Below are 26,646 nucleotides of genomic sequence, written 5' to 3'. Positions count from 1 at the left end.
GCGCTGCTTCGGGGGGCGAAGGGCGGCTGGGCCCCGGGGACGGGCAGGGCTCCCGCTGACCGGCCCCCGGGGGACTGGGCGGGGGGGAGGCGGGTAGGAGTCGGCACACAAGGACGCGCTCGCCCCGGCCCCGCTCGCCGCTGCCCCCGCCCGCCGCAGCCCTTAGCAACAAGCCGCCGGCCTCCCCGGCGCGGCCGGGCGGGGGGCGGGCCCTTCCGGTTCATGTCGGAGCTGGGCTCGGCGCGGAGGAAGCCGGGCGGCCATCTTGGCTCGACGGGGAGCGGCGGAGGGGCGGGGGGCAGGCAGGGGAGGGTCAGGCGGGCAGCCAGCTTCTCCAGCCCGGCCGCGGCCCGCGGGGTGCCGGCCTTCTCGGAGCCTGGGGCGGGCGGGTAGGGGCGGGCCGGGATGCGAGCGGCGGCCCGGTGAAGCGGCGCCGCGGCGGGGGAAGGAGAGGGGAGCCCCCTCGGCAGCGGGCCTGCGCTAGCCGCCGTGCCCCGGCTGCGGCGGAGAGGGGCCGGCCAGAGGAGCCGGGGTGCGCGGCGCCCCGCTGCCGCCTCCTCCCCGCCCGCCCTGCGCTTCCCCCCCGCTCGGAGCCGCTCCCTTGCCGCTTCCCTTCCCTCGGCTCCATCCCTCCCCGCTTGATGAGGCGCCCCCTTCCCCGCTGCTGACCCCCGCGGACCCCGGCCTGGCTGTAGGATGAGCCCGCAGGACTCGGAGGGGCCGAGGCCGCTCCGCTCTCCCTGAGGGGAATCTAGCTGGGGCGTGGGGCGCCGCCGGAGGCTGGGGGGCACCGACGTGACGCCGCCCCCCGCCAGCCACCTCGTCCTTCATGCTGGCTCCCTGCGACCACCATCTCGGAGCAGACGCGCAGCCCAGCCCGGGGGCCCGTGTGTGTGTGTGTGCGCGCCGCGGGCAGCGCGGCCGCCCGAGTGAGGGAAAATGTCCACTCGGACTCCATTGCCCACGGTGAACGAGCGCGATACCGAGAACGTGAGTACCGCCGGCCGCGGGGGGACCGGCTCTGGGGGCGCCGGCCCGCGGGCATCGCCCTGCGGAGGGCTGTCACGAACCTCTCACCGCTTGTACTGTTCCCGGAGTACCGCTTTATTTATTTAAAATGCGTTATTTTTTTCACTTCCCCACCGCGGTGCTCGCCCATTTGCGGGCATCTCTCCCCCAGACCCGGTGTCCCCTCGCTAACGCTGCGTTCGTGTGTCTCTCGGTGGCGGGGATCGGGTTGTTGTGTCGGTAACGGGGGAGAGAAGGGGTCCGCGGCGGGGAGGGGGTTCCTGGGGGGCTGCTGTCTTCTGATACACAACGCTAAAAGCAGCCGAATAAACCTCTGGTAAACAGATGAGAATAATTCAGCTTTAGTAGGGGTGGGCTAGGTGACCTAGATAATAGGCCTCTTCCCTGCTTAATTTGCAGGGTTCTCGATGGTAATGACGCTGTTAGACTAGTCACCTGTTCAGATGACATTAAAAGGGTTTCTTTATTGGAAGTATCTTCCAGACAAGGGAGCCTGTACTTCCTCTCCTCCCCCCCGCCCCCCCTTTTTTTTCTTTTTTCTCCTTAACAAAGCCAGGGGTTAGGAATTGACACTTTATTTACAAGATTGAGCCAAACACTGTATTAACAATCACACAGGTCGTATGCTAGAGGAAAAAGAAAGGGGAAAAAAAAAAAGTCCTACCACGTGAGCAGATAGCCACAAATGAAGCTCGTTAGGAGACTCCCTTTCTGCAGATAGGAACTGTATTTCTTTTAAGTTAAAACTTACTTGATCCTGGTGTATCCTGTCTGACCATTTTTCTGTATAGGCTCTGACATGTCTCCAAATGATAAACAGAAGGGAGTTGTCACTCACTGCAGCCTGAAAGCAGTCGATCAGTGAACTTTGTATTCAGCTTTCTGTAAAGGCTATCTGATATTCTTTAGAAGACAAATGCTAAGCTTGACAGAGGAGGCTTTTTTGGTGAGGCTGCTCATGTTTTGGACTGGCATAAAAAGTGGAAACTTTGGTTAAAGATCAGGAAAAACTGTTGGATTGTTCCAGACCATAAATAGTCCAAGAAAAGTGATGGTAGCCCCATTGTTTAAAACAAGACCAGACAAAGCGTTAGAAAACATGCTGCATGGAACAATTACTGCATAACTAGGGATTTAGATTTTATTGACATAATAGGCACTTCTAACTTCTGTGATCTTTATTTGTTTTAGCACTAGATGCAACCTGCAGGCTAAGGGCTGTATTGAGCAAAAAGCCAACTAAGCATATTTGGTTGTAAAATCTCAATGAGCTTCCTGCCTTGTGGAAGAAAATAATTAAAATACTATGCCGCCCTTCCTATGCCATGGGGAAAGTTGAAGTTGTAGCGTACTCTACAAAATACTATACAAAGGTTATTTGGATAATTGTTTTAGTCTTTAAGCAAACCTGACTGAGGTTTTCAAGCTCCATGTATATGTGTGGAGGCCACTCAGTAAATAATTTTAGAAAGTGTTCAGATCAGGTTCTCTAATGTAATTAATTAAAACTGTACTATGGATAACTTAACAGTGGAAAGACTTAGTATGTGCTCGAGCAAATACATTATTCACAAGCTGTGTGTTCTGGCACTTGAAGTTAGATTTTTACATGTCTTCCACTTAAGACACCTTGTTCTCACTTCAAAATATTGGCCTAACACTTCTCTTTAGTGATCTTCATAATTTAACATAAATGGATTGTCTTGCTTGCAGATGAATTGCTTTAGGTTTAGATTAAGGCATATTTTTCAGATGCTGTAATCTGGGCTGGTGACCACAGAAATATCTCTAGGTGGTGATACTCATAGGGAGCGATTAATCCAAGTACCTGCCAAATCCATTGAACCAACCCCCCAGTACAATACTGTATCCCCCAAGAAGCTTTGTCTCTGATGTTCTGCCATCAGCTATCTAGAGATTCACCAAAACCCATTCTGTTTAGCCTTGCTTAAAACTGAACTTAAATCTGACATTTAGTCTTCCTGAATTACCCCTACAGCTGAGAATGCCAGGTCTGGTTTTTAATACCAAATGTGACACTTTTGATATTTCAGCTAACTGTTCTTCTACCTCAAAGCTGGGTGTATCGTGTTGGCAGGTAAATTGAGCCTGTGATTCTCTTTCACATAAGAGAAGTCTAATTGGTTAATATTCATAGGACTCTTTGAAGCTTGAGTGGGAAGAGGCTTAAGAGGTGCCAAGGTATCCAGCCAGCCTTTGGGCCGTGGTTGTGGACCCCCTTAGTGCCTTCTCTCTACTTGGAAGGTTACCGCTGCTGACAAAGACTTGGCTGGTGTTGAATCGTGCTGATCATAGCTTATCCGTGCCTATACTTGCAGTTTTGAAAATGAAGTTAGCCTCCAGAATGACGGTGAGCGTAAATTATCATTGTCTGTGCTTGCAGTTAACCATGTTCAGTGGTTGGCAACTCCTGTTGAATAGACAAGGTCGAATTGTCAGTACTTGATTTTTTTTTTTTTTTTCAGTGCAGTGTATACTATTTCCTATTGAGACACTTCATGCGTGTACTGCTGAAGTGGAAGTACTGTCACAGTGACTTTCCCCAAAAGCCACTCACAGCTATCAAGCCTTTAGTGCCTTTGAGATGAAAGAATTTAGCTCCGAGTCACCTGGTTTTGAGAGGAAAGGCATCCCAGATGATCTGTGATCATAGGAACTTCACACTCAGACAGTTGGAAGCTGGCTGCTGGCCTGCGATGAGCTGGTTTCTCACCGCAAAGGTGGAGCAGCTCCTTGCTGGCCCTGTCTTGTGCAGCAGTGGCTGCCGGCTCCTTAGAGGACGGAAGAGAAACAGAGGATCAGATCTTTTCCGTCTTCTTCAGAATTATGTCCTGCATGGAAGAGAAAAAGCAACAGGGGCAGCAGAGACCCCCTTCATCCAAAACTGGGAGACAAGGTAGCCACAGACAAAGGACCTGTGGGTGACAGAAGATTGAGTAAACTTGTTTTACTAGTGGTGAGGAGGAAGAGAGAGAAGATGGACGAGGAAGGAGTGCGGAAACACAATGGGAAAGGAAGGTATATGGTGGAAAACAAAAGATGAGACACACAGGAATGTGCATGTGGCAGGATGGAGGACAACTACTGACAAAGCAATAGGAGCAGAAGAGAGAGTATGGACAAATATTCATTAAAAAATAAGCAAAGAGTGGCAAGATGATAGAGAACTGTAGATAGAAACAAGGAAATGCAGGTAGTATGGAGGCCAGATATATATATATACACTTTTTTTTTTTTTTAAGAGCACAAAATAGAAAAGAAAAATCTTAGACTAAACAGTTTGATTTGAACCTCTGTGTCTATTGCACAGCTGTGTTCTTGGTGGGGGGGGAAAGGTGTTTTGAATGTGTTGGTACTGCAGACCAATCTGAATTAAAAATTTAAGGAAGTTGAAGAAAAGCGAGACTGAAATATACTTTTATCTCCATGACTGTGCCTAATGTGAAAAATTTGCTATTGAAAAATGCCAGTGTGATGGCAACTATGCTTGTGCAAGTCTATACAAAAGGATCCTGTGCAGCAAAAGTATCTTTTTATTATTATTATTATTTTATTTAAAAAGGTTTAGTAAAGGCAGAGTTAGGTTCAAAAATTTAAGGTACTGTGAAGGTTAGTGCAGTACCTCTTGATTTATTACCAATTAGCTAAGAAATGCATTAGAGCATTTGCAGACAATATGCAAGCTCGCATTATTCTATATATTATTTATCAGTCTTCTCCTATTACAAATAGATCTGTAATCAGAATGCTTTCTTCCCATGGCATAAAATCCTGTTGTTTTTTTCATTTTGTTTTTTTAAAGAAGGGGGTGAGGAGTGTGCCTATAACCAAGACTTCTGGTAGATTTTCTTCTAAAGAGACTATTTACATTCTTCCGTATTTTTCACCAGTTGTCATAAATATTCTGGTTTTGATTAAATTAGGTGAAGGTGGCAAAATAACTAGAAATAAAATATGTTTTAGGAATTCATCTGGGATGTATTTTTTTTAAGTCCACGTTTTCACAGAGCAGGAAAATTCTTTTTGTATATTTCTTAACTGCCTGAGATGCCTGACAGGTCCCGTACTGTGTTTGTACTCAAAAAAAATACCTGATGAGGTTGTGTGGCATTGCGAGTCAGCCACCAGCTGTGAGTATTTTTGCATTTTGAGGTGAGTGGTTTCGTTCTTCAGCTCTGCTAAGCAGCCTGTGCCATGCTGTTTCATCGTTTGGTGTCCCCGTTGGTGTGAAGTGACAGGAGGCTGCTGGGGGCATCAGCCTTGGCCGCCTCTTCCCACCCGCGGTGTGTGCCAGCACTAATTACCTTGGGGTGGTACGACAAGTCTGCTCAGCCCCTCTGATCGGACTGAAATGAACCCCTGAGAAAAGTGGGTTTAGCCCCATTCTTTGTGGCTGCAAACACTGACGCAGAGGAGAGAGTGGGAATGTCCAGTTGAGGTGGGGAAGGCTGGAAATGCTTCTTAACTATTTTTGTTTTGATTTAATTGAAGCCAGTCACAGCATAGCTCCCTAGGGCTGAGATAACTTGAGCTGTGCCACAACTGCAAATGGAGATCTAGAATTGCAGTGGTGCACCTTTTGAAAGTTGTGGTGTTCTGCTCCTGGAAACAAATGTATTTTTTTCCTTTTTTACCTTATTTCAGTAACTCAGAAAAACTATGCTACAGGACCTTACTCCAGAAGTTGTTGAATGATCAGACTTAGTTCGTGTGTTGTATTAGCACCACAGATTGTGACTTAAATTGTGGCCTTAGCAGTAGCAGTCTGAAAAACAGGACACAACTACAGAAATTACTGAAAGAAAATAAAAAGAAATACAGAGTTTAGTACACTGAACTTTGTAGACTTCTTCCTATGCTTTCTTAACCACTCACCTAATATCCATACCTGTTCGATTCTCCATTGTAATTCTAGTCAAAAGATGTGTTCGTGTTGATGTAAGATGACAGTTCCTGTTAACTACATGTCTCAGGTGACTCAAGTCAAAGGAATTTGTAGAGTGGAGGCATTTGTGTCTCCAGATCTCCATTTCATATGATATATAAGTAGCATGTGTCTGCAACTTCCTCTTCTCAGGCAAGTAACGCTGCCTCATGGATGTCAGCCAGGTCAAAAATGGAGGTCACTTTTTTTTTTTTTTTAGGCTCATGGCATATCAGGGTTGGCTCAGCGTAGTGTGGAGATCATCAGGCCCTAAAAATCTTTAGAACGTATGATGAATAGATGCTTTCTGCTCTTAAAACATAAACCCGAGAGGTACTGAGTATACATGTGATAACGCTCCAGTCAGTCTCCTGGATGAAACCCTTGGGTTGAGAAGAATCCTTGGCCCATAAAGCAGCAACTTGTTGAGCTCTGTGTGTATATATATATACACACACATAAACAAAAATTAACTTTCAAAGAATTTTTTTTCCTGCAGGGTTAAAGCCTAAACAAAGTTTTCTATCTGCAAGCTCAATGTGGTCTTTGAAAACCAACTGTGAGGTGGTTGTTTTTTTTTTTTTTTTGTTTAGCATGTAATTACTGACAGTGATGATTCTGGAAACAACTTAGTTGGCAGTATTGTTGATGAAGAATAGAATATGGTTGGCTCTTCAGCTATTATTCCCCGGGCTGATGTCAATAAATATCCATTTTAATCAGCAGCAAAGAAACTTTGGCTGGAAAAATATGATGAATGTCAGATCTTGATAATGTGAAGCAACAAAAGAGCTCTTAAAAAGCTTTTCTAACTGGCACCAGACTTATCTTTTTGATTATATAAGCAGGATTTCTTCACTGTTGTGTTGTTCAGTGCTAATCATGGAATTACAGATCTACTCTGATACGCTGTATGGAGTATGAACCAAGTGATGTCAAATACATTGGCAGAGGCCGTAGTGGTTATATGGGGAAAGCCAGACCCCGTATGCCTGCGAAGGGGAGCGTCCTTCCTTCGCTGCAGGCTGTCAGTGCTTCGCTATCGGCGCTCGGATCCTCAGGGCTACGGTGCAGATGTCACTCGCTCTTCCCACCACTGGTCTGTGGCCAGAACTGTGAACATGCAAGTTTTGCTTTAGGTAGCGATGCTCCTGCTGCCAGATGAAAGTCTCCTCCATGTCAGTCCATACTGTCTCCATCAGGCTGCCCGGTGAGGGGAGTTGCATTGCTGTGCTAGGTTGAAGGAGTAATAGGAGAAGGCAACTACACCTGTTTTTTGGTTTGGTTTTGGTTTGGTTTGGTTGGTTTTTTTCCCTTTATTTCGCCCTCCCTGCTGAGGTTAGGGAGAATTAGGAATGTGTGTCAAGAGTTATAGCCTGTGTGTGCTAAAGACTGTATTTACTCTTCAGGTTCTCCCTTTAAACTGATTGTTTGACAAATATGACCTAATTAAACTAGCCACTGATTTTCGTGAAGTGTCACACCAGTTAAATGAATGAGTACTATAGCAGGCTGAGAACTGTACAGTGAATTCTTCACCTCTTGATAATGAAAGCATCCAAATTAGCATTTTCTCCTTTACCAGCTATAATGTATTTCTAGAAGGTCTGTTTGTCTCTCTTGCTGAGTTCTGACCCTCTCAGTTGTTCCACTCGATCACAGCATCCACATGGTAGGGCTGTAGCACACTTCAGTGACTAGATCTGCCTTCATGGATTGATAACTTTAGTGCCATATTGGATAACATTTTGCTTTGTAGGGCAGCGTTTAAAATTTCATGAGATGGAAGTCATGACTGTTCACCCTTAAGACTGATTATGTAGCAAGCTAATCTGAAAACTGCATTTTAATTGTATGTGCTGGAACAAAAAAGTTGGTTATGCTAACATTGACATGGGCATGCTGGGTCTGACCAAATCCACCTTGCTCCCTGTGCTTATTTGTGCCCTGGTCAGGGGTAGGAGGGAAATAAAATCAGGACAAGTACAGGACGTCTTCACCTGACATCTTCCAATTTTATAATATAGGAAAATAATATGGTATTTTATAATACGTGATGACTTAGGGATTCCCAGAGTAGTAACTGGTATATAGACAATTGTGGTTGAGTGTTTGCTGTGACACCTCTTGGTGGTTGCCAGAAATGTCTGTGCTTTGACTTTCCAGTAGAATTCCTTCGTCAGCAGTCGCAGGATGCCCTGCTGTGCTGTTCCAGGGATATATCTGCACAATAAGACGCTACCTCTGTGAACATCCTGAGGGCTAACCTTTTTTCTCTTACGCTGAGTTGTACTTAAAGATGTTAATGATAAATGGGAAATAAAATACGACACATTGTTAGAAAGGGCTGCAGTGAAATTTGTATTCATGTTTCATTTAAAATATTTTTGTGTTTTAAAAAATTGTATGTTTCCTGGTAAGTTTTTCTATAAATAAGAGTGCTGGTGTGGAGTGTGCAGCCAGAAATTACCACATATTTGTATGTTGCGTGCCCAGGGTAGGGTAATGAAGTCTCCCAAATGTTCATTGTGCCCTGGAATGTTTAGATTAACGTTGCAAGGGATAGGCTTTAAGTACAATTTTTTCTTATTATAATTAAAAGTGCTGAATTGAATGAGGCTATTACTATTGTTACTGGTCTGACAGCTTTCAAAGAAATTTTATAATATCACTTTGTATTTCATACAAAGATGAGGTAAAAGCTAAGGTAATAAGTGTTTCTAGAGACTTCCGTAAGATTACATTTTATTAGTTCATTTTGTTGATGGGAAGGTAGTTCTCACTATTGTATAAAATAAATGCTTAAAAAAAAAGTTGATAACCGTTTGTCCTCCCTGTTTTACAAAGAAAGCTCCCTACTTACTGTAAATAAACATAGATTTTTGCAGGTCTTGGGCATTCTGATTTCTTAATGCTTTTCAGCTCTTCAAATGGATATCAGATTGTGTCTTTTCCAGGTTTTTCTCAGCTGTCGGCACCTTCTTAAGCAGTATAAGAACCTTGATACTAGTCATCCTCTGCCCTGTGTGTTTCTAATGCTCTGAACGTTAAGATATCTCTAGCCATACACATACTTGATAAAGCTAACATCTACCCCAAAAATCTCAGTTACTGGCACCTTCATATTTCATTTGCTTTTTACTTTATTTTCTTTTCTTTTTCTTTCTCTTCACGCTAATCATTATCTGGCTATGAAAGGATGTCGGCTCATCATTGGGGGAAGGCTTTTGCGAAAAGGTGGGTTTTACATTGTGTTCCAAATATAGTTGGTCTTAGGCTCAGTCCCTCCCTCGCAGCGAAGTCTCCCAAATGGAGTTGTTTTACTCCATTTCCTTCTGGGTTGAGTAATACAAGGGTGGGGCTTTGGGGAGGAAGAGAATACATTTTTTTAAATGAGACAGGTTGTCTTGTTGGCTTGAAAATGGATAGGTTTTTTAGGGAACTCTCCTATTAAGTGAAAAACAAACAAAAAAAAACCCGAAAAAAACCAACAAAACAAAACCACCACCAACAACAGAACTTATAAAACCCAAACAAAAACCAAACCAAACCAAAAAAAAAGGCAAAAAAAACCCTGCCCACCACAACAAAAAAAACCCCCACTGAAACCTTTAAATTATTTAAAAGATTTTGAAATGAACCTGATGCATGGCAGGGTACATAATAAAGTGCTTTCTTGTCATGAGTGGATTTCAGGTGACTTTTCTTTTAAAAGAGATGGTGACTCTGGCTGGTCTGAAGCTGCATGAAACATCCAGTCTTCAGTTCCCCTTCTGCAGTATAATGGTCTTTCTTTGGGTGGAGATAGGTTTTTTGGGATTCCCTCAGCCATAGTGAGTGTCATGAACAAGTGTTACCCTTACACAGAATGCACCTCCAGGCAGTACAGCTCACCCACCACAGTGTATGGAGACTTACTACACATGCTTGTCTTAAATTTTACTTTTTTAAGACCAACCCACTTTCTTATTGAAGCCATGTAAATGTGCACCTGGGAAAGAAACCTGAAATTGAACAGAATCTTTGGGGGTGGGGGTTTTGAGAGTCTGCTTGGCAAAAGACAAATGACCTGCACCTCCATTTGGAGCAGAGGATGTGGTTGCTATTTCTCTGGGCTGAGATTGGAGCTGTTCATCTGTGGTGATGGTTTTCTTGCATGAAAGTAGCTGCCAAGGCAACTACCCTAGGAAGTAGCTGAGTACAGCCAAATGCTATACAAGCCCATGCATGACTTGAACTTTTCCTAGACCATCTATATTTTTGCTTTTTGCCTACACCATTTAGCTTCCCATCTTCCTATCATGGCTTCTTGAACAAGATTTGGGTGGGAGAAACACTTCTACTCAGTTTTGAGTTTATGCCTTTTAGTACTACATGCTACCAAGCCCTCTTCTTCCTTCATTTCCATAAGCAAAAGAAAATCCATGTTGAAGCTGGGAAGCTGTTTTCTGCAGTTTTCAGAAAGCTTGTGTTCTCTTCAGTATGATAACCTTGTATTTGACAGAGAAAAGACTTGCTGATAGACTTACTTTGCGAAGGGAAATAAAGTCCAAATTAGATATGGTTTGTGTTCGATATGTGTTTCTACACCGTGAAACACAGCTACGAGCAGGTAATTTGGGGAGAACTGAACTGCTTAGGAAGACACAACTTCATATTCAAAACCACAGCTGGAAGAAGGTCTTGTTCTTGAAAAGAAATAATCTGGATTAAGGTGGAAATGCAAACCTCCATATAAGAAGATTGTGTTAAATTTACCAACACTAGTCTGAATAAGTTCACGGCTGTTAAGTGCAAAGCTAGAAAGCGTAAAAAAAGATAGGACACAAGAAGTCATTCCTCAACAGAGGACAGTGAAACTCGCAAGATATATCAACTGAGGTGGTTTGATTTGTGGAATAGAATTTGTTAGCATAACAGAATATTTCTTTTACCTAATATTGTTTAAGTAAAATGAGATATGAGTAAGAACAGTTCTGAATAACCTGTACACAGTTTCTCTGGTTTGGGAGTACGTGGTACTTGATGCCCACATCTCAACTGCCTCATAAGCCAGCTCGAGTCTAACACAGTTTATTAGTTCAAGCAAAAGACAGCACAGACCCAGGTACTCTGTTCTAAGAGCCAGCTGTGTGGTTCAAAAGCGACCACCTTGTTGACTCTGTCTGCTGGAGAGCCAACGTGAATAAGGTCTGCTTGGAGTTAAGTGGGCTCTTGCTGAAGCCAGCTTGTGTCCCTGTGCCACGTGCCCAGGTGTGGAAGGGCTGTCAGCTGAAGAGTTCTGATGCGCTTCTTTTTCCCAGGTAGGTTATCAGTTCAGTGTAGTGCAATGTAAGTAGCACAGCTGTATTTCCCAGATGCTGTACTCGAAGTAGAAGTGAGCATTCCCCTAATATATCCAGGAAAGATCCTTGTGGCCCTGTACAGAACATAAAATCATAGGATCATAGAACAGTTTGGATTGGAAGAGACCTTCAAAGGTCCATCTAGTCCAACCTGCATGCTACAAGCAGGGCCATCTTCACCCAGATCAGGTTGCTCAGAGCCCTGTCCAGCCTGGCTTGGGATGTCTCCAGGGATGGGGCATCTACCAACTCTCTGGGCAACCCGGGCCAGTGTTTTACCACCCTCGTCGTAAAAAATTTCTCCCTTGTGTCTAGCCTGAATATCCCCTCTTTCAGTTTAAAGCCATGGCCCCATGTCCTATCACAACAGGCCCTGCTAAAAAGTCTGTCCCCATCTTTCTTAAAGGCCCCTTTTAAGTACTGAAAGGCCACAATAAGGTCTTCCTGGAGCCTTCTCTTCGCCAGGCTGAGCAACCTCAACTCTCAGCCTGTCCTCACAGCAGAGCTGTTCCAGCCCTCTGATCATTTTTGTGGCCTCCTGGCCCCTCTCCAACAGGTCCATGTCTGTCCTGTGTTGAGGCTCCAGAGCTGGACGCAGCACTCCAGGTGGGGTCTCACCAGAGCGGAGCAGAGGGGCAGAATCACCTCCCTCCACCTGCTGGCCGCGCTCCTTTTGATGCAGCCCAAGATACAGTTGGCCTTCTGGGCTGCCGGCGCACGTTGCTGGCTCCTGACCGATCTTTCACCCACCAGTACCCCCAAGTCCCAGTTCCTGATTGCTGGGGGTAGCAATGTAGGAGGATGTTAGCGTCTAGCATCAGCAGTTGTTGCTTTTTTTTTTTTCTTGCTGTTCTGAATAACTTGATACTTGAAGGTACCAAAGAAGCTGACAGAGAAGTTCTCTGCATTATGTGCCACAAGGTTAGTTACAAGTCAAAGTTTAGGGAAGTATAGAGGATTGGCACTGCTGTGTTGGTATGTACAGGGGTAAATAAGGTGACCTGAACAACCAGCCTGGCATTAAGGGCATGCAAAACAGTGACATTATTGAGACAGGATTTCACTTTAGCAGTTTCTTCAGCTGGGCAACTTGCATTGTCCTTCCCCTGCTTGAGAATTATTGATTGATAAATGCTTACCCATTTGTAACAGGTCTTGATATATTATTGAGAAAAATTAATTGTTATCAAGCATTGAATTTTTACTGGATCTTGTTATGGGTGTGCTTCTTGTTCCTTTGCCAGTTATTAGTGGTTTGGAAGAGATGTGTACTGCTCCTGAAAACTAGGATAAAGATTGCTGGCATACTAAATAGGGCAGGATGGGCCAGTCATTGGGAACATGTAATAACCTGCATGCAAGGAACCTCTGTATTTCACTTCAGCCAGATGTGAGATCATGCATGTAAGGAACCAGGAATGAAAGTCATCATGTGTGGTAAAGGTATGGGAAGCTGTAAGTGTTAAAAGGTGTTAGGGTCAGTGTTGGAAATATAGGAGAGAGTTCTGAAAAGACCCACAAGAAATGTTTTCTTTATTATTCTTACAGCAACCTTTTTAGGGAGATAGATACAGAGATTTATATAACGTATTAAAGGGAAGGGGTAATGTGATCATAGTAATTAAGTACCTATATGGGAAGTACAAATCTGGTAACAATGCAGTAACCATGGAATAAGGAGAAGCTAAAGCCAGATTGATACTAAAACATGATATGCACCACAGTGTGTTTGTTTTTAATGGTAACTATTGAAACAATTTTCCAAGAATTGCTGTAGACTTTTATCAGTAGCAATTCTTAAATGAAATTAATGTCTTTTTAAAAATAATTTAATCACAGCTGTTGCACTCAAGTTATAAAACAAGAAACTTAAGATGCCAGAGTATATGGTCACCAAGTTATATCAGGTTATTAAATAGAGTGTGAAACTTGCCAAGTGCCATGCAAGCATGGATTTGTTCATTTATGCCTGTACCATGGTTGTTAACTCTTGAGTTACAATCTCACATCTTTATGCTACAGTGATTTTTCAGACCAAGTGTTGCCGTATGCTGGATTTTTCATTGTCCCTGTTGGGTTTCAGCCGGAGGAGTAGTAGAAGAGCAAGACCTGGGATTTCTGGGATGGCTGTAAATTTAGCCTGTCATCTTCTGTGTAGCTGAACTTTTATTTGCTCCACACTTGCAAACTACTGAGCATTTCTGACTAATACTTGAATTTGTGAAGTTGGTGTGTAGACCTCAGCTGTGAGTTGAGAACTAAGGTACATGAGGGTACCTGCTTGTTCATAAGCAGGCTCTCTATTGGGAAATGAAAAAATACTTCACTGTTATCTTAACCGTGTGATCTAGTGAATAAAGACTATTATAGGTATGATATATACCCATTAATTTTTGCAGTTAAGAGGTGTTCAAGGAAACTGAGTGAAAGGAATGTAACAGGTTGCAGGCAGTGTCTCAGATCTCTGTAGCTGGTGCTCAGTCTATTGAATATCTGAGGTTTCAATACAATTAGGTAAGGTTTCTTTCCTTGTTCTCCAGGGCATCCTGGGTATTTTCAGTCATGAGGTTTTGTAGGAACAGGAGTCTAGTACAAGAGAAAAAAGCCCTTTTATTATTTAGTCAGTAGTATTAAACTATCCAATAAGGGTGAACATTTTACTGTGTGTGCTTTTGGAAAAGCATTCTTCACATCTCCTTTCCAAAGGCTTTCCTGCTCTGGTTAGGCATAGTAATGCAAATGGGAAAAAATATGGAACCTCCATGTTCCATAACTGATTTGGCAGTCCACATAAGTTACTTAAAAATGCTGAACTATTGCTGCAATTCAGGTGATGTTCCACTTGGTCTTTACCAGGTGATGAAATGGATTATGAATTGGGAACCTCTTTATTGTCCCCAGCAGAGCAAAGTTCAGCGTGAATCTGAAGTTTGAGTTGGGTGCTTTGAAGGTTTCTTCAAAGGAGTTGCTAATGGTTTTGAATGTTGCATGCTTCTCATCATTTATGTGTTTTGTCTTTATTTCCTGGCCTTATCTGTATGTTTTTATTTCAGCACACGTCCCATGGAGATGGACGGCAGGAAGTTTCCTCTCGAACTGGGCGCTCTGGAGCTCGCTGCAGGAATTCTATAGCCTCCTGCGCAGATGAGCAGCCACACATTGGAAATTACAGACTCCTTAAAACGATTGGAAAGGGGAATTTTGCAAAAGTAAAACTGGCAAGGCACATCCTAACTGGCAGAGAGGTAAAGTGGTATGGGTGTAAACAGTTGGGAATTGCAGTAGGTGTGAAGGTTCTCTTAGGATAGCATCATGTAAGACTGTGAACATTTAGCACATTTTTACTAGAGATCTTGCCACTGATGTAGAAAAAAAATAGAAATGGGAAACTGTATTTTTTTAGTAGTGATTACAAAACAATTTCCCTTGAAAATGGTCTCTTAAATTTGTGTTTTTGACAAGTCCCTGTCCAGCTGAATTGTGTTCGTTTTTTACTAGAATTCTGTGCTAAATCCTCCATTCCCAAAAAAGGTCTCAATAGATAGCAATTAAACAAGCTTGCTGGAAAGACTGCCTCTTGATGTCTCCATACTGCACCATGCAGGGCTGTATTGGAGGGGAAGCCAACAATGAGAACCGATATAAATATATTTTCTTGATTATGGTCTGAGTAGCCCAAATGTGGTATTTTCTTCCCAAAGCGATGTATCTCCCAGGAGTTCTAGTGTCTGCAGTGCTCGACAGCCTCAGGAAGACTCTCCAGTTTGTTCAGAGCTGGTTTTTGTGTCTGCTGCTCAGTGTTGTGTGGTAGAGAAAAGCTTTCTCTTCTATCTCTTCTCAGTTCCATAATTAGTTCTTGCATGCCATTGCAATGCAATTAATAACTTGCACTTAATGGTGGTTCTGATTTCGTGAGCTATAGTCCTGTTTGCTTGTTACAAGAGGGTGTTTCTTGGTGCTATTTTATTAATAGCAACTCTACATACTGAAAAAGGGAGAAACACCTTGTTGACCTTTTCTTGCCAAACCTGTCTAATGGAGTAAATGTTTGCTGATACTGGCAAGGACTTCTAAAGAAAGCTATGTGGTTGACTGCAGCGCTTTAAGGGAATGTTTTTTTCTGAGCTGATACAGAGTTCAGTAGCAGTAGGAGGAAGAGTGGGGACATCATTTTGCAAAAGTTGTTGGGAGGGATTTTGGGTTTTTTTTTAAGCTGACAGTTCTGGTGATCAGCAGTTGTCTTCTGGTGTTAAAGTCAGTGCTCGTTTGTAGGCAAAGTTTTTGATTAATTGCTTTCCACTTAAGTTCACTCCTCCTCTTGCTGATAATTAACACAGGAAAGCCAAATACTTGCTTAGTATTTCTTTGCTATTGTTATAGGTATAGGAGTTGGAGATAGGTATTGTATCACACATTGCTTTGTAAAAATTGGAGTTTATTTTCTTTTACTTGCATGTAACTGTCTGTTGACCTCTCATTCATTATTTTTGTTGGAAATTCCAACAAATAAAGTGACAGTGTAAAATCTTTGGCCAAATTTGGAAAGATGTAAGTACTAGGTTTCTTCAACTCTCATGGAATAGATGTAATTCAGTCAGATCCAAGAATAAATGCTTTCCAGGATGCGACCACTGGTCCTGGTTACCTAGAATAAGTGGCCTTCCTTTAAAGGGAACAATTAAGCTAGTTTTATAGGAATGTCTTGAACTTTTTTAAATTTTTTTTTTCCCTTGTAAGAGAGATGAGTAAAAGTTTCTCTTCTTGCCAGGTGAACTGTACAGCATTAATAATAATTACTAATTTTAGATGCGTATGACCAGAATGGTTCACAATATCCTGGATAACAATTTCCCCAGTGTCATTAATTTACCCTTGGCCTTACAGAAGTCTTCATCTGATCAGTCTTTAGATTGTGCTAACCTCTTTTGTGGCTGTCACGTTGATGTATTTTGGTTGTGATCAGCAACAGCACCTTGTACTTTGTTGAATCTCAGTTTCTTTGCTAACTCACCTCCAAGGTTGTTTATATCAGTTTTCCATTGTATTCGATCGTGCCTCTTAACTCCTTCAGCAGACTTAATCATTATGGCTTGACTTCTCATGCCCCAAGGCCACTGATACAGATATTAAACAAGATCGCTCCCAAGTCCTGTCCTTGAAAAACTCTTACTCATTTATTTCCAACCTGATATCTCTTTAGCCGTTTTTTTAACTTAAAAAAGCTCTGTGCACATTTCAGCTTATCTAATTCTATAATTTCCATGCATCCTCCTAGATGAGGCTTTACAATAGTCCAGATAGTCATATATTGTGTGTTTCCATCAGCACAATTAACTATGGGAACATACATTCCGTTTAACCCTTCTGTCTGTCCCCCTATTTTTTCTCTGAAAGTTTCAAGTCAATAATTTTGTGGTAAGTGGCTCTACTAGGGGGAAAAAAAAAGTCTGATAATTTCTAAGCTTGTGCTGCTGTTTTGTTCCTGATAGATACTAGAAATCTCTGCTACAATAATGCCTTTTTTCTTTTGCCTTTAAACCTGTCACTCTTAAGAATTCCAGGATAATGTTTTCAGTCTGGCCTCAGCCACTCATCTTCCTGAATTTGGGATTTCCTGCTTTACACACTCATTCCTTCTGGCCGTCCTGTCTTTGTTCCTCTTCTTTTTTCCATCTTATGTACCAAAACCTAAAATAAAATGCTTGAGGTCTGGGAGTCGTGCTTAAATGAGTTTTCATCTCTACTGTATCCTTGCTGTATTTGAACCCTACTTGTCTTCGTTATCTGTGTGGCTGTTCTTAATGTCCTTTTAAGTGTCCGGTTCAATTTCACTTTTATGAGAATTCCTTCTTTATATCTCTGTGCCGATTAACTTCTAAATCATGCAGCAGATCAGCACTTTTCTGTCACTTCTTGGTAGGAGGGTGTGTTTGTTCAAGCATTCTTCTGGGGTAGCTGTTCATCTCCTTACATCTGGAGCCCTTCCCCATGAATTTTCCTGTTGCCTGAGATACAGCTTTCATGTCTCCAGCTGGAGTAAGTTCCAAGACTCTTTTTCATTTCCATCTTTTGTGTGTCTGCAGGATGTGTGATGAGAGCCCAGCCTCAAGTTACGGAAAGGGAGAAATGTTTGGCCTTTTAGGGGGTGATCAGAACACCAACCTAACTTGAGAGGGTTGAATTGTAGTGCCGAGAAGTGCGTGGCCTTCTGCTCACGGCAGAGGTCTGGAGGGAGGGTCAGCTCCACTGCAATGCAGCTGGAGTTTGGAAACACACTCTTTCCAGATCCTCTGTCTAGGAGAGTTTTATTTGTAGTTTGTTTGCCCTTTTGAAACTGAGAATCTTCACTGTAAATCTGCTTTTGTATCTTTGACCTTAAGCCATGTGTTTTCTGTTGTGGCTTATCAAAGGTTATTTCCTCTGGCAAGTTTTCCATACTTGCCAAAATTAATCTAAAAGATAAAACTACCTTTTGCTGTTACCAAAGTGGTTGAAATCACAGCCAAAAATATATGGATCCTTCTGTTTGTTAAAGGCATGTGTTCGGTTAATAGCCAGAAAGTTGAAGTTTCCTAGTGAGACAGGATTATTTTAGGATTCAAGTCCGACTCCCAGGAATCTATTGTCATCTTCCTTCTGTTCTTCCCTTGGAAAAAGTGGAATTTAAGAAGGAGAAAACATTCTGAATGGTGGCAGTTTGGCCAGTTTGCTCAATGTCTCAACTTCGTTCTGATTGCTTTAACTCTCTAATTCAAGCCATGTCGGAGGAATGTTTTAAGTCATGTTATTATGAACAATGAAAGCAAAGTTAATTTTAATTCTACTAATGATCTCGCGTGGAATATCATGGCTGATGCAGCAGTGTAACGGTGTATGTGGACTTGCATTCTTCCAACCTTGGCCATAGCACACAATGCTTGAAATCGTTCCAGATTCACTTTGTGTAGAGAGCAAAGTTTCTGCTTTGGAAGGCAATTTGTTGCTTTAGTAACTGTGCTTAGTGAAACAGAGAATTTTCTTTCTCAGGCTCATCAGAACTATTCTTGAGGGTGGGATCCCTTTGCCTGTGATTTGGAGACCTTATCAAGGCACCTGAAATTGTTCTGTGTTCTGATGATGGGTTCAAGCTCTCAGTCCGTGTTAACACAGTGTTCTCTCGGTGTTCAAGTGGGTAGGAATTCTCTAAATTCATCCCACCTTTGAGGCCATAATTAGTGCCCTGAACAGGCCGATGAGTCTGCCTTTCAGAAAACCGAGGTGTGTACCTTCCCTGTACCTCCAGGGCTGGATTTGTTTGCCAGTGTCAGAGACCTCTCTGATCATCTGGCCCCGATGCACCGTGAGAGAGTTCAGCTGTGTTTTGCAGAAACCAAATACCTTAAGACTTTGTGGACTGAAACAAGTTTACGTCTTTCAAAGATTCACCTGAATGGTAGAACTCAGAACAGAAATGCAACTTCTTCTGAGTGGAATGCACTTACCAAGCAAACAGCCATCCTCTGTGGCATAGGTAGTCTTGGGACATGGGGTGACTTTCAGATAACATTATCTGCTGTTGAAAAATGCAGCGGCCACTCTGCATCCAGCACGGATTTGTAAGAGATTGCAGGAAGTGAATAACTTTGTTACCTACGTTACAGCAGTAGGTAAAAAGGTAGAGATAAAAATCTTGCTTGGTTTCGTACACAGCTGCTGATTTAAAAATACCTATTGCTTAATGCGTTTGTTTGTATTTTTGAAGAGATTTCTCAAGATTTTGTAATGGAATTTTGCCTCAGGAAATAGTGATCTTTAATTTCAGTAGCATACCTTAGAAAAAAACACTCCCTGAAGCAAATATATTCTTAGATGGCTTCTTGGTGACTTCTCATCGTATCTTGCATCTAGAAGGGCTCAAAATAAGTCTTGAATCTCAGTTTCAGAAAACACCGTATCCATCATATAATTCTGTGATTCACCCAAGCACTGAACACTCTGTTCCCCTCTTGCCCTCTCCATCATGATGATCCATCCATGTGTTTTTGCACTTGAATGTAGGGATATAAATTTACTTTGATCTAAGATATTCTTTATTCCATATGTTGCCAACCCCAAGTTAATCAAGTGACAAAGACAGCACGAAGTGAGGCAGAGAAATGGGAGCTGTGGCTTGGGAAGGAGCAGCATCAACTGTTTGAGCCAAAAATTCAAGGGGAATTGAAAGCCCTTGCTTTGCACCAGCAAGGTATTATAATCAGCTGAGTTGCAGCATCTTGTCTCTTTGAGAGGCACCATCTCCTTGGCTTCTGTAGTTTTTTCTGGCATGTTTAGTCTCTAATTTAGAAAGGAAAAATACCAATTGGCACATAATTCTAGAAAGATTCCCATTTCCTCTTCTAACTCATCCTGTATCCAAATTGTCTTGTACTGGAGCTCATCTCTATTGCCTGTTCATTGCCTCCAATCTTCAGTTTGGAACTAGTTACCATAGTACTGAATTTCTATTTTGATTATTTTGAGAAATTTTTACATTGTTCTTCAATATTTCTGTGCAGTACTTACCAAGAAGATGAGAACCAGTAAAGGAATGAACTTGCCCAAATTGTTTTACTGCAGCCAATGTTTTTTTTTTAATGCACAAGTGATTTTTCTTTTCATATCCATCAGGGAGCAAATAATTGATTAAAATATTCAGTGAATTTCCAAAGGTGAACTTAGTCCTTGTAAAATCTGCGTAGAATTACTTTCAGTTTGCTCTGAAATCTGTACTTTTAGAAGCATCTTCACAAACTGTCAGTGCCCAGTCAGTACTGTGTAATCTGTTGTGTAATTACACTGTGTAAATACTTTCTGAAGGCACATTGTTCTCTATCGGGGCCCCGTCTGGTGTTGGAGCTTCCACTGTAATAAGTGTGATGGTCTTAATGTCAATCAAAAGACTAAGTGAGCTTCTCTCATCTTAATATGCTTAAAATACTAGGGTTTTTTCCACTCTCCTGTTTAGTTTGTTGCAGTAGAAGTAAATTACATTTCAGCAGTTAATTCCAAATGTTTTTAGTTTAAATACAAGTACATAATTTTCTGAAGAAGCTTGAATGGGTTTTGTGTAGTTTTCATGTTTTCCATTTCTGTTACTGGATTTGACCATCTTGTAATAATGCTGCATTGTCCATATGGAAAATACTGATTATGAACTCTTCCTTTAGGTTGCCATAAAAATAATTGACAAAACACAGCTGAACCCAACTAGTCTACAAAAGGTAGGTTTTTACATTTAATCTTTCAACTGGATTATAACTTGTTTCATTTTCCCACCTCCTTCCATTAACCCTGGGTGCCTGTGCTGGAGGATCTGAAGCATTGCACCTTGTACACATCTGATTACTGTATTTACTGACTAGTTTTGTATCAGCCACTTCTTTTATCTCCCAAGTGTGACTAACTCTGTAGAGAGGACCTTCGTGGTGTGGTGTCATACACTGTGTCTCCTTCATGCTGGTCACTTTGTTAAACTTATAAGTACAAAGCTTATATTCAGTTTCTTAAACTGACCTCGAAAATACTGCCTCTGAACTGGAGGCCAGGCAGTGTGTATGCCTTTCACGTAGTTCACAGCAGCAAAGGTGCTGCAGTTTTATGGGACAAATTGGAGCATGGCTATTCTGGTTTCTTCCCTCTAGCCTCACATGTTTAATGTGCTGTTACAGTTGTATCGCCTTATCTATTTTAGTAAGTAGTGATAAATCGTACTCTTTCATCAAGCCAGTCTGCTTTGGAGTGCCTGCAGGAAGTACATTTAAATGTCACTTTTACCTAGGACTTTTCTAACTCTGTCCTCTTAAGTGCTGCAAAGGCTTTTTATTTACTTTTGAGTACTTTGATTTAAAAAGCTCCTTGCATATTTCTGTTTGAACGAGAGAATACCCAGAACTTACCTGCAAACAAAATGAAATGGCATAACCAGAGTAAATGGGAGAATATACACATTTGGATTTTATACAAATACTAAAAGGATCATGTGACTAGATGTTTTTATCAAAATTAATGGTGCAAAAGTAAATTGGAGAAATACACAAGTTCTTACATTATACAGTTTGGTCGAGAGTCAAAGAACAACCTGTGCAAGAAAGTCTCTGTTGTCTGAGCAGGTAACAATTTCCTACTGACTGGGTAAAAGTAGGTGATATGGTTCCAGTTTTCTCAGAATTTTTTCAGCTTAATCCATTAAGTTATTGGTAATTTCTGGGTAAGCAGGGAGGAAGTTAAATACAAATTAGATAATATGATGGATTAGATAAAGTTGATTGGTGTGGCAGATCTGTGTGACTTGGAATACCTGAAAAAATTGTTAAATGCTTGAAAGACTTGAAAAAGAAACAAAAGCTGGGTGGTATGAAGGGGCCAGGGCATGGGAAAAATGGTCAGAGAAAAGTAGAGAGGCCGTGTTTTTAGACAAAAATGTAAAATCTTAATCCTTCATATGGCGTTATCTTGAGATTGGACCATAATGCTAGCTGGAGCTCATGTTCCAGGAACAAAGCAAACCTTCTGTACGACTCACAGGTGTTCAGTTGGCAAAGCCACAAGCTGGAAGTTTGCTTCTTGGCCCTTCGGTTCCTGGGTTTCTGCCTGCTAAGTGTCCACTCGTGTCTCCATCTCTGTTGTAATGTCGTTTTTATTTATAAAATTAGAGTAGAAAGTGTGATTTGTTAATTGGTCTTGTCTCCCACTGAGTTTCTTAAATGGGAGTCTGGAAGAATAGTACAAAAGAGCATGATAGAAATCAGATCAGATTTGGGGAGCGAGATTGCTAATGTGCTCTCTCTAAGCTCATTTGTTACATGAGCACAGAAAAGATTTCACAAGATATGTCAGTGTTCTCAATTCAAAAACTGAAAGTAATTTTCTTAAAATTAAATGCCTGCTTGTCATAGTAAGCAGAGTGAACGTGCAATGCAATACTTAACAATTTTGCACAATCAAGGTTTTGGTTGTTTTTTTGTTGGTTTTTTTCTGTTTGGTTTTTTTTGCAAACCCTTGCCAGCTAAGATGGAAATGCTTCAGATCTTGCACTTCTGGAGAGACCAATAAAATATTTGCGGTCTGGTGGGGCGGGAAGGACCGTGCTGAGAAGAGGGTGTGGTGTATGGTGTCTCAGCTGCGGCAGAGCCATGTAGCCTGCTCGTCCTTAGGTGGGGAACACAAACGGTGATTAAAGGCTGCTGGTTCTGATTTCTTTGTATTACGTCATCAAACCGATACTTCAGCCAGCAGGACTAGAGAAGAGATCGTGCCACTGTACTCGACACTGGTGAGGCCCCACCTTGAATCCTGTGTTCACTTTTGGGCCCCTCATCATAAGAAAGACATTGAGGTGCTGGAGAGAGTGCAGAGAAGGGCAACAAGGCTGGTGAGGGGTCTGGAGCACAAGTCTGATGAGGAGCAGCTGAAGGAACTAGGCTGTTTAGCCTGGAGAAAAGGAGGCTGAGGGGAGACCTTGTCGCTCTCTCCAACTACCTGAAAGGAGGTTGTAGGATGGAGCGGGTTGGTCTCTTCTCCCGAGTAGCAAGTGATACGACAAGAGGAAATGGTCTCAGGTTGTGCCAGGAGAGGTTTAGATTGGATATTAGAAGAAAATTCTTCACAGAAAGGGTTGTCAGGCATTGGAACAGGCTGCCCAGGGAAGTGGTGGAGTCACCGTCCCTAGAGGTGTTTAAAAGACGTTTAGACAAGGCTCTTAGGGACATGGTTTAGTGCTAGAGTTAGGTTATGGTTGGACTCGATGATCCTGAGGGTTTCCTCCAACTGAAATGATTCTGTGATTCTAGCTGCCAGAACGAAGTTAACCTCGTTAAGGCCTTGCTTTGCTTTCCAGAGCAGTAATTCTTGGTATTCCCCACAGCGAGCTCTGGGCAGCTGCAGTCCCCACAGCTCCACGTGCAAGAGTCAGGTTTCTCCACCGCTGAGTAAGTCTGTGGTAGCCACACGCAGGGACTCTGAGCTGTTCTTTTAGGACCTAATTACTACTCTGCTGCTCTTTCTTAGCAAAAAGGAAACTGTAAGCGGTACTTCCCTGCTTTGAAAGAAAAGGGAGTTCTTAGAGCTTTTTTCCCATGCTGGTGGTGTTAGTCATGATCACTGCTCTCCGCAAAAGTACTTGTGTACCCAGTTCCAGTGAATATCGGTCTCACTGGAAACAAGTGCTGATGCTACAGTAGTTCACTTCCTCCTAAACAAAACAAAACAAAAAAGTTTGTTTGTTTTTTTTTTCTTTTGAATTAGCAATGCCATTATATGCAAGGTTTTTTTTACCGAGCCCACGTAATAGCATTAAATCATTTCTCATTTCCTTTTTTAGACCTTGGCTCCTCAGCCAAATATTTTTGTTTGTTGTGTGCAGATGTTTTGCCACTTGTTTTGGCCATTTTTTTGTTAAAGCATTTTAGAGTTCTTAAACATCAATTTTAACACGGACCATGTTTCTGACTATGGCTTAATCGGTATTTTAAAAATTGCAAGAAAGGGCTGAGAATTTCAAATTCCCAGGCTTTTCTGTTTATAAAAAGTGTTTTTTCTGTTTTCAAGTTGTGGTTTGTTTGAGGCAAACTTGTATTGTGTAAAAGCTTCCTGCTTGAGGCTCCTAATCATATGTAGGGCATGTTTCAGTGAGCACTTACCAGGAGCGCCCTAATACACCAGGTCAAGCTCAAGCTGGCCTGGGACAAGATGTTGGGAAAAGCCCCCACTTTGCGGGGAAGGAGGCCAGGATATGTTTGCACTCCATGTCTGACGAGTGTACTGACTTGCTTTTTAGCAAACTTTGGGGCTTTTTTGTATTTTTGAAATAATTTGTTACTGAAACTTTTGCAATAGCTAATGCAGGAACACACATTCTGTCTTTCACTGTGTTCAGAGAGAGCTGGCTTAAAAGGTGGGTCCTTCTTTCCCCTCGCTCCCTTGTTCCAGATGTGTCAGCATATTGAAGTTCAAGTAAAACTGATTCAAGATTATTACTCAGTATGTGTCTGTGCTTCCATTGCTGGTTTGTTGGGTTTTTTTCACTCAGTTTGTTGGCCGGCAGCATTAATTAAATGTAATTCTTTCCCAGTATCTAACGTGGCTTACAGTCAAAGGACCAGACCACAACAAAGCTGAAAGCCATTTGTTCGGCAGACTAAGGATGTTTGTCTTTGCCTAGGAACATTTATAGAGCTCCTGTTGACGGAAAGTGAGCTATTCAACAAGTTGGGAGTAGTTTTTAATCTCGGTATTAGAAATTAAACTGATAAGCACTGTTTTCAGTTGTTTGTCTGCCCCTATGATCTCAAAATGACAATGAAGTTCCTAAAACTAAGAAAATTATTTTCTGGATTGAGAACCTTCATGCTGCATCTTCTGATGTTACACCTTCTTCAGCGTTCCTGTGGCATAGAACCTCAGACGTGTGGGCTTTTATCGTACCTGGCTGTTTGCGATGAATGTTAGTGTGTGGTGATAATTACTACTTCATTTGCTAGAAGTTGAGGCACATAATATTTTGGAGGAGTAAAATCTGGGAAAACCGTATGGAAGTTATATGTTTTACATTTTATTCCTTTATCAGAAATAGACAATAACACATAATACAGTGTCAAGCATTCGCGCATGTCCCCCTGGAAGTTGCTATCTGTGTCAAAACGCTACATGTAACATTTAGACTGACTAAAGGAGCACAGTCTGAAGTGCATTTATCTAACTAACATTCTAATAAAGAATTTGGTGGTGGCTGTATTCTGTTCTCAAGTATTTTTATTTTTCATTTCCTCTGAGACAAAAATAGTCTATTTTTAAAAAACTTGTTTCTAGTCACCCACTTCAACAAGTGGCTCATATGTAGAAGCTACATTTTGACATACTTCATTGGGGTTAGTAATGCAGAGTAGTTGTCTTGTGGACCAACATTATATTTAGGGCAGCCCAAAATGTGGTATAAGTCTGACTTTATCACATTAGACCATCAAAAACTGGAGCAAGTAGCTCGCTCCAGCCAAGTCAGCATACTTTATTAAAAGAAACAAACAGAGTAATGAATATATTCATTTACATTATGATATTGTGAATTTTGGCCTCTTTTTTACTGTCTTAATCTATATTGCCCTTGGTTGACTGTTCTTGTTCGATGGCACCAATGATGACTGCCTGTATTCCCATACGTAATCCTGCAAACATATCTTTTTTTTTTTAGGTGGGTGAGGTGATGATAGACTAACAGCTGAATAACAGCCAAGGTCTTTTATCTGTGCAGCAGCGGAGTTGCCCTTGGTGAGAGTCTGACCCATCAGGCTTTGTCTGAGTATTGAGAGTGGAAGATACCAGCAATCAATTGAGAGCGAATTAAGCAAACTGTCTTCAAAACTTCAAAGCTGAGCAGAGGCTTTCAGTTATATAAACCATGATTGAAAGTATTAGTGGAGTATTCAGAATATACTACACACCAGTTCAGCTGACCTGAATAAAAAATAAGAAATAAATTACTATAGCTTCAACTGCTCTGAAATTTCTGGTGATCAGAGAGAGATGGCGAAGTAGTCTACTTTGTCTAATTATATATGAAAAAGCTCCAGAAATAACATAGGTTTTTTTGTTTATGTTTTGGTTTGGTTTTTTTAAAGGCAATTTACTTACCTCTTGGCGGGGGGGAGGAAGAAAACATGCATCTTTAGTTTTTGAAACTCTATTTTGCATGGCCAAAAAATTACTTGTTCAGTCAATCCCGATTGCATTTAGGCAGCTTGTCATCTAGCGAAGTGTCAGACGCACAGACCTGGATAATGATAATAAGATAATTGAAAGTATTTGTGTGTTCAGGCAGTGTGCCATTCACCACCGTCGCTGTAGCATGGGGCAGAAGGTCTGTTGGGCAGTGCAATGGGGAATGCTGCCCAAATCTTACCCTTCGGCGAAACATCAGAAAGCAGAGAATGGTTAGAACAACTGGTTTCCAGATTGTGTTCCCCTTTCCCCTCCCCCCGCGCTTATTTATTTAAATCTCAGCCCTCACATTTTATTTTACTAAAAGACACAAATGCACAAGGATGTTATTTTGTTGATTCTTTGGTTGTTTTCTGTTTGTTTCCTATGTCTCCCTTTTTTTTTTTCTGCTTTTATTGAGCAAGTACACCTACAGATTTTTGAGTCGTTAGTCATACATGTAGACATACTAAATGTTTTCACTTTATCTGAAATCTGACCTGAGGCAAATCTTGCAGCAGCACTTTTTGCTTCCTTACTGTTAATAACAATGCTGTTATCTCTTATTTGCTTTCGTTCTGCTTCGGTCTCTTCAAGTTAAGATCAATATGATCTGCT

At 41.9% G+C, this 26,646-nt stretch overlaps 1 protein-coding gene across 12 annotated transcripts in view; it reads left to right on the top strand.

Annotated features, from left to right (window-relative positions):
- Positions 1-318: 318 nt before the first annotated feature.
- Positions 319-26,646, top strand: part of MARK3 (microtubule affinity regulating kinase 3) — a 64,638-nt gene continuing 38,310 nt past the window's right edge. For 8 of the 12 annotated variants that reach the window (XM_065636832.1, XM_065636829.1, XM_065636824.1 and 5 more), the window contains exons 1-4: positions 319-990; positions 9,173-9,211; positions 14,373-14,564; positions 20,505-20,558. In XM_065636832.1, coding sequence (XP_065492904.1) covers positions 940-990; positions 9,173-9,211; positions 14,373-14,564; positions 20,505-20,558 — 336 coding nt within the window. In that variant the 5' untranslated portion in view covers positions 319-939. The remainder of the gene's footprint in view (positions 991-9,172; positions 9,212-14,372; positions 14,565-20,504; positions 20,559-26,646) is intronic. The other 4 variants (XM_065636833.1, XM_065636831.1, XM_065636826.1 and 1 more) reach the window with 1 other exon arrangement.

Source organism: Caloenas nicobarica, chromosome 5 (assembly GCF_036013445.1).
Source record: "Caloenas nicobarica isolate bCalNic1 chromosome 5, bCalNic1.hap1, whole genome shotgun sequence".
NCBI lineage: Eukaryota > Metazoa > Chordata > Aves > Columbiformes > Columbidae > Caloenas > Caloenas nicobarica.
Note: the sequence above shows the minus strand (reverse complement) of the source record. Positions and strands in the feature narration are given on the sequence as shown.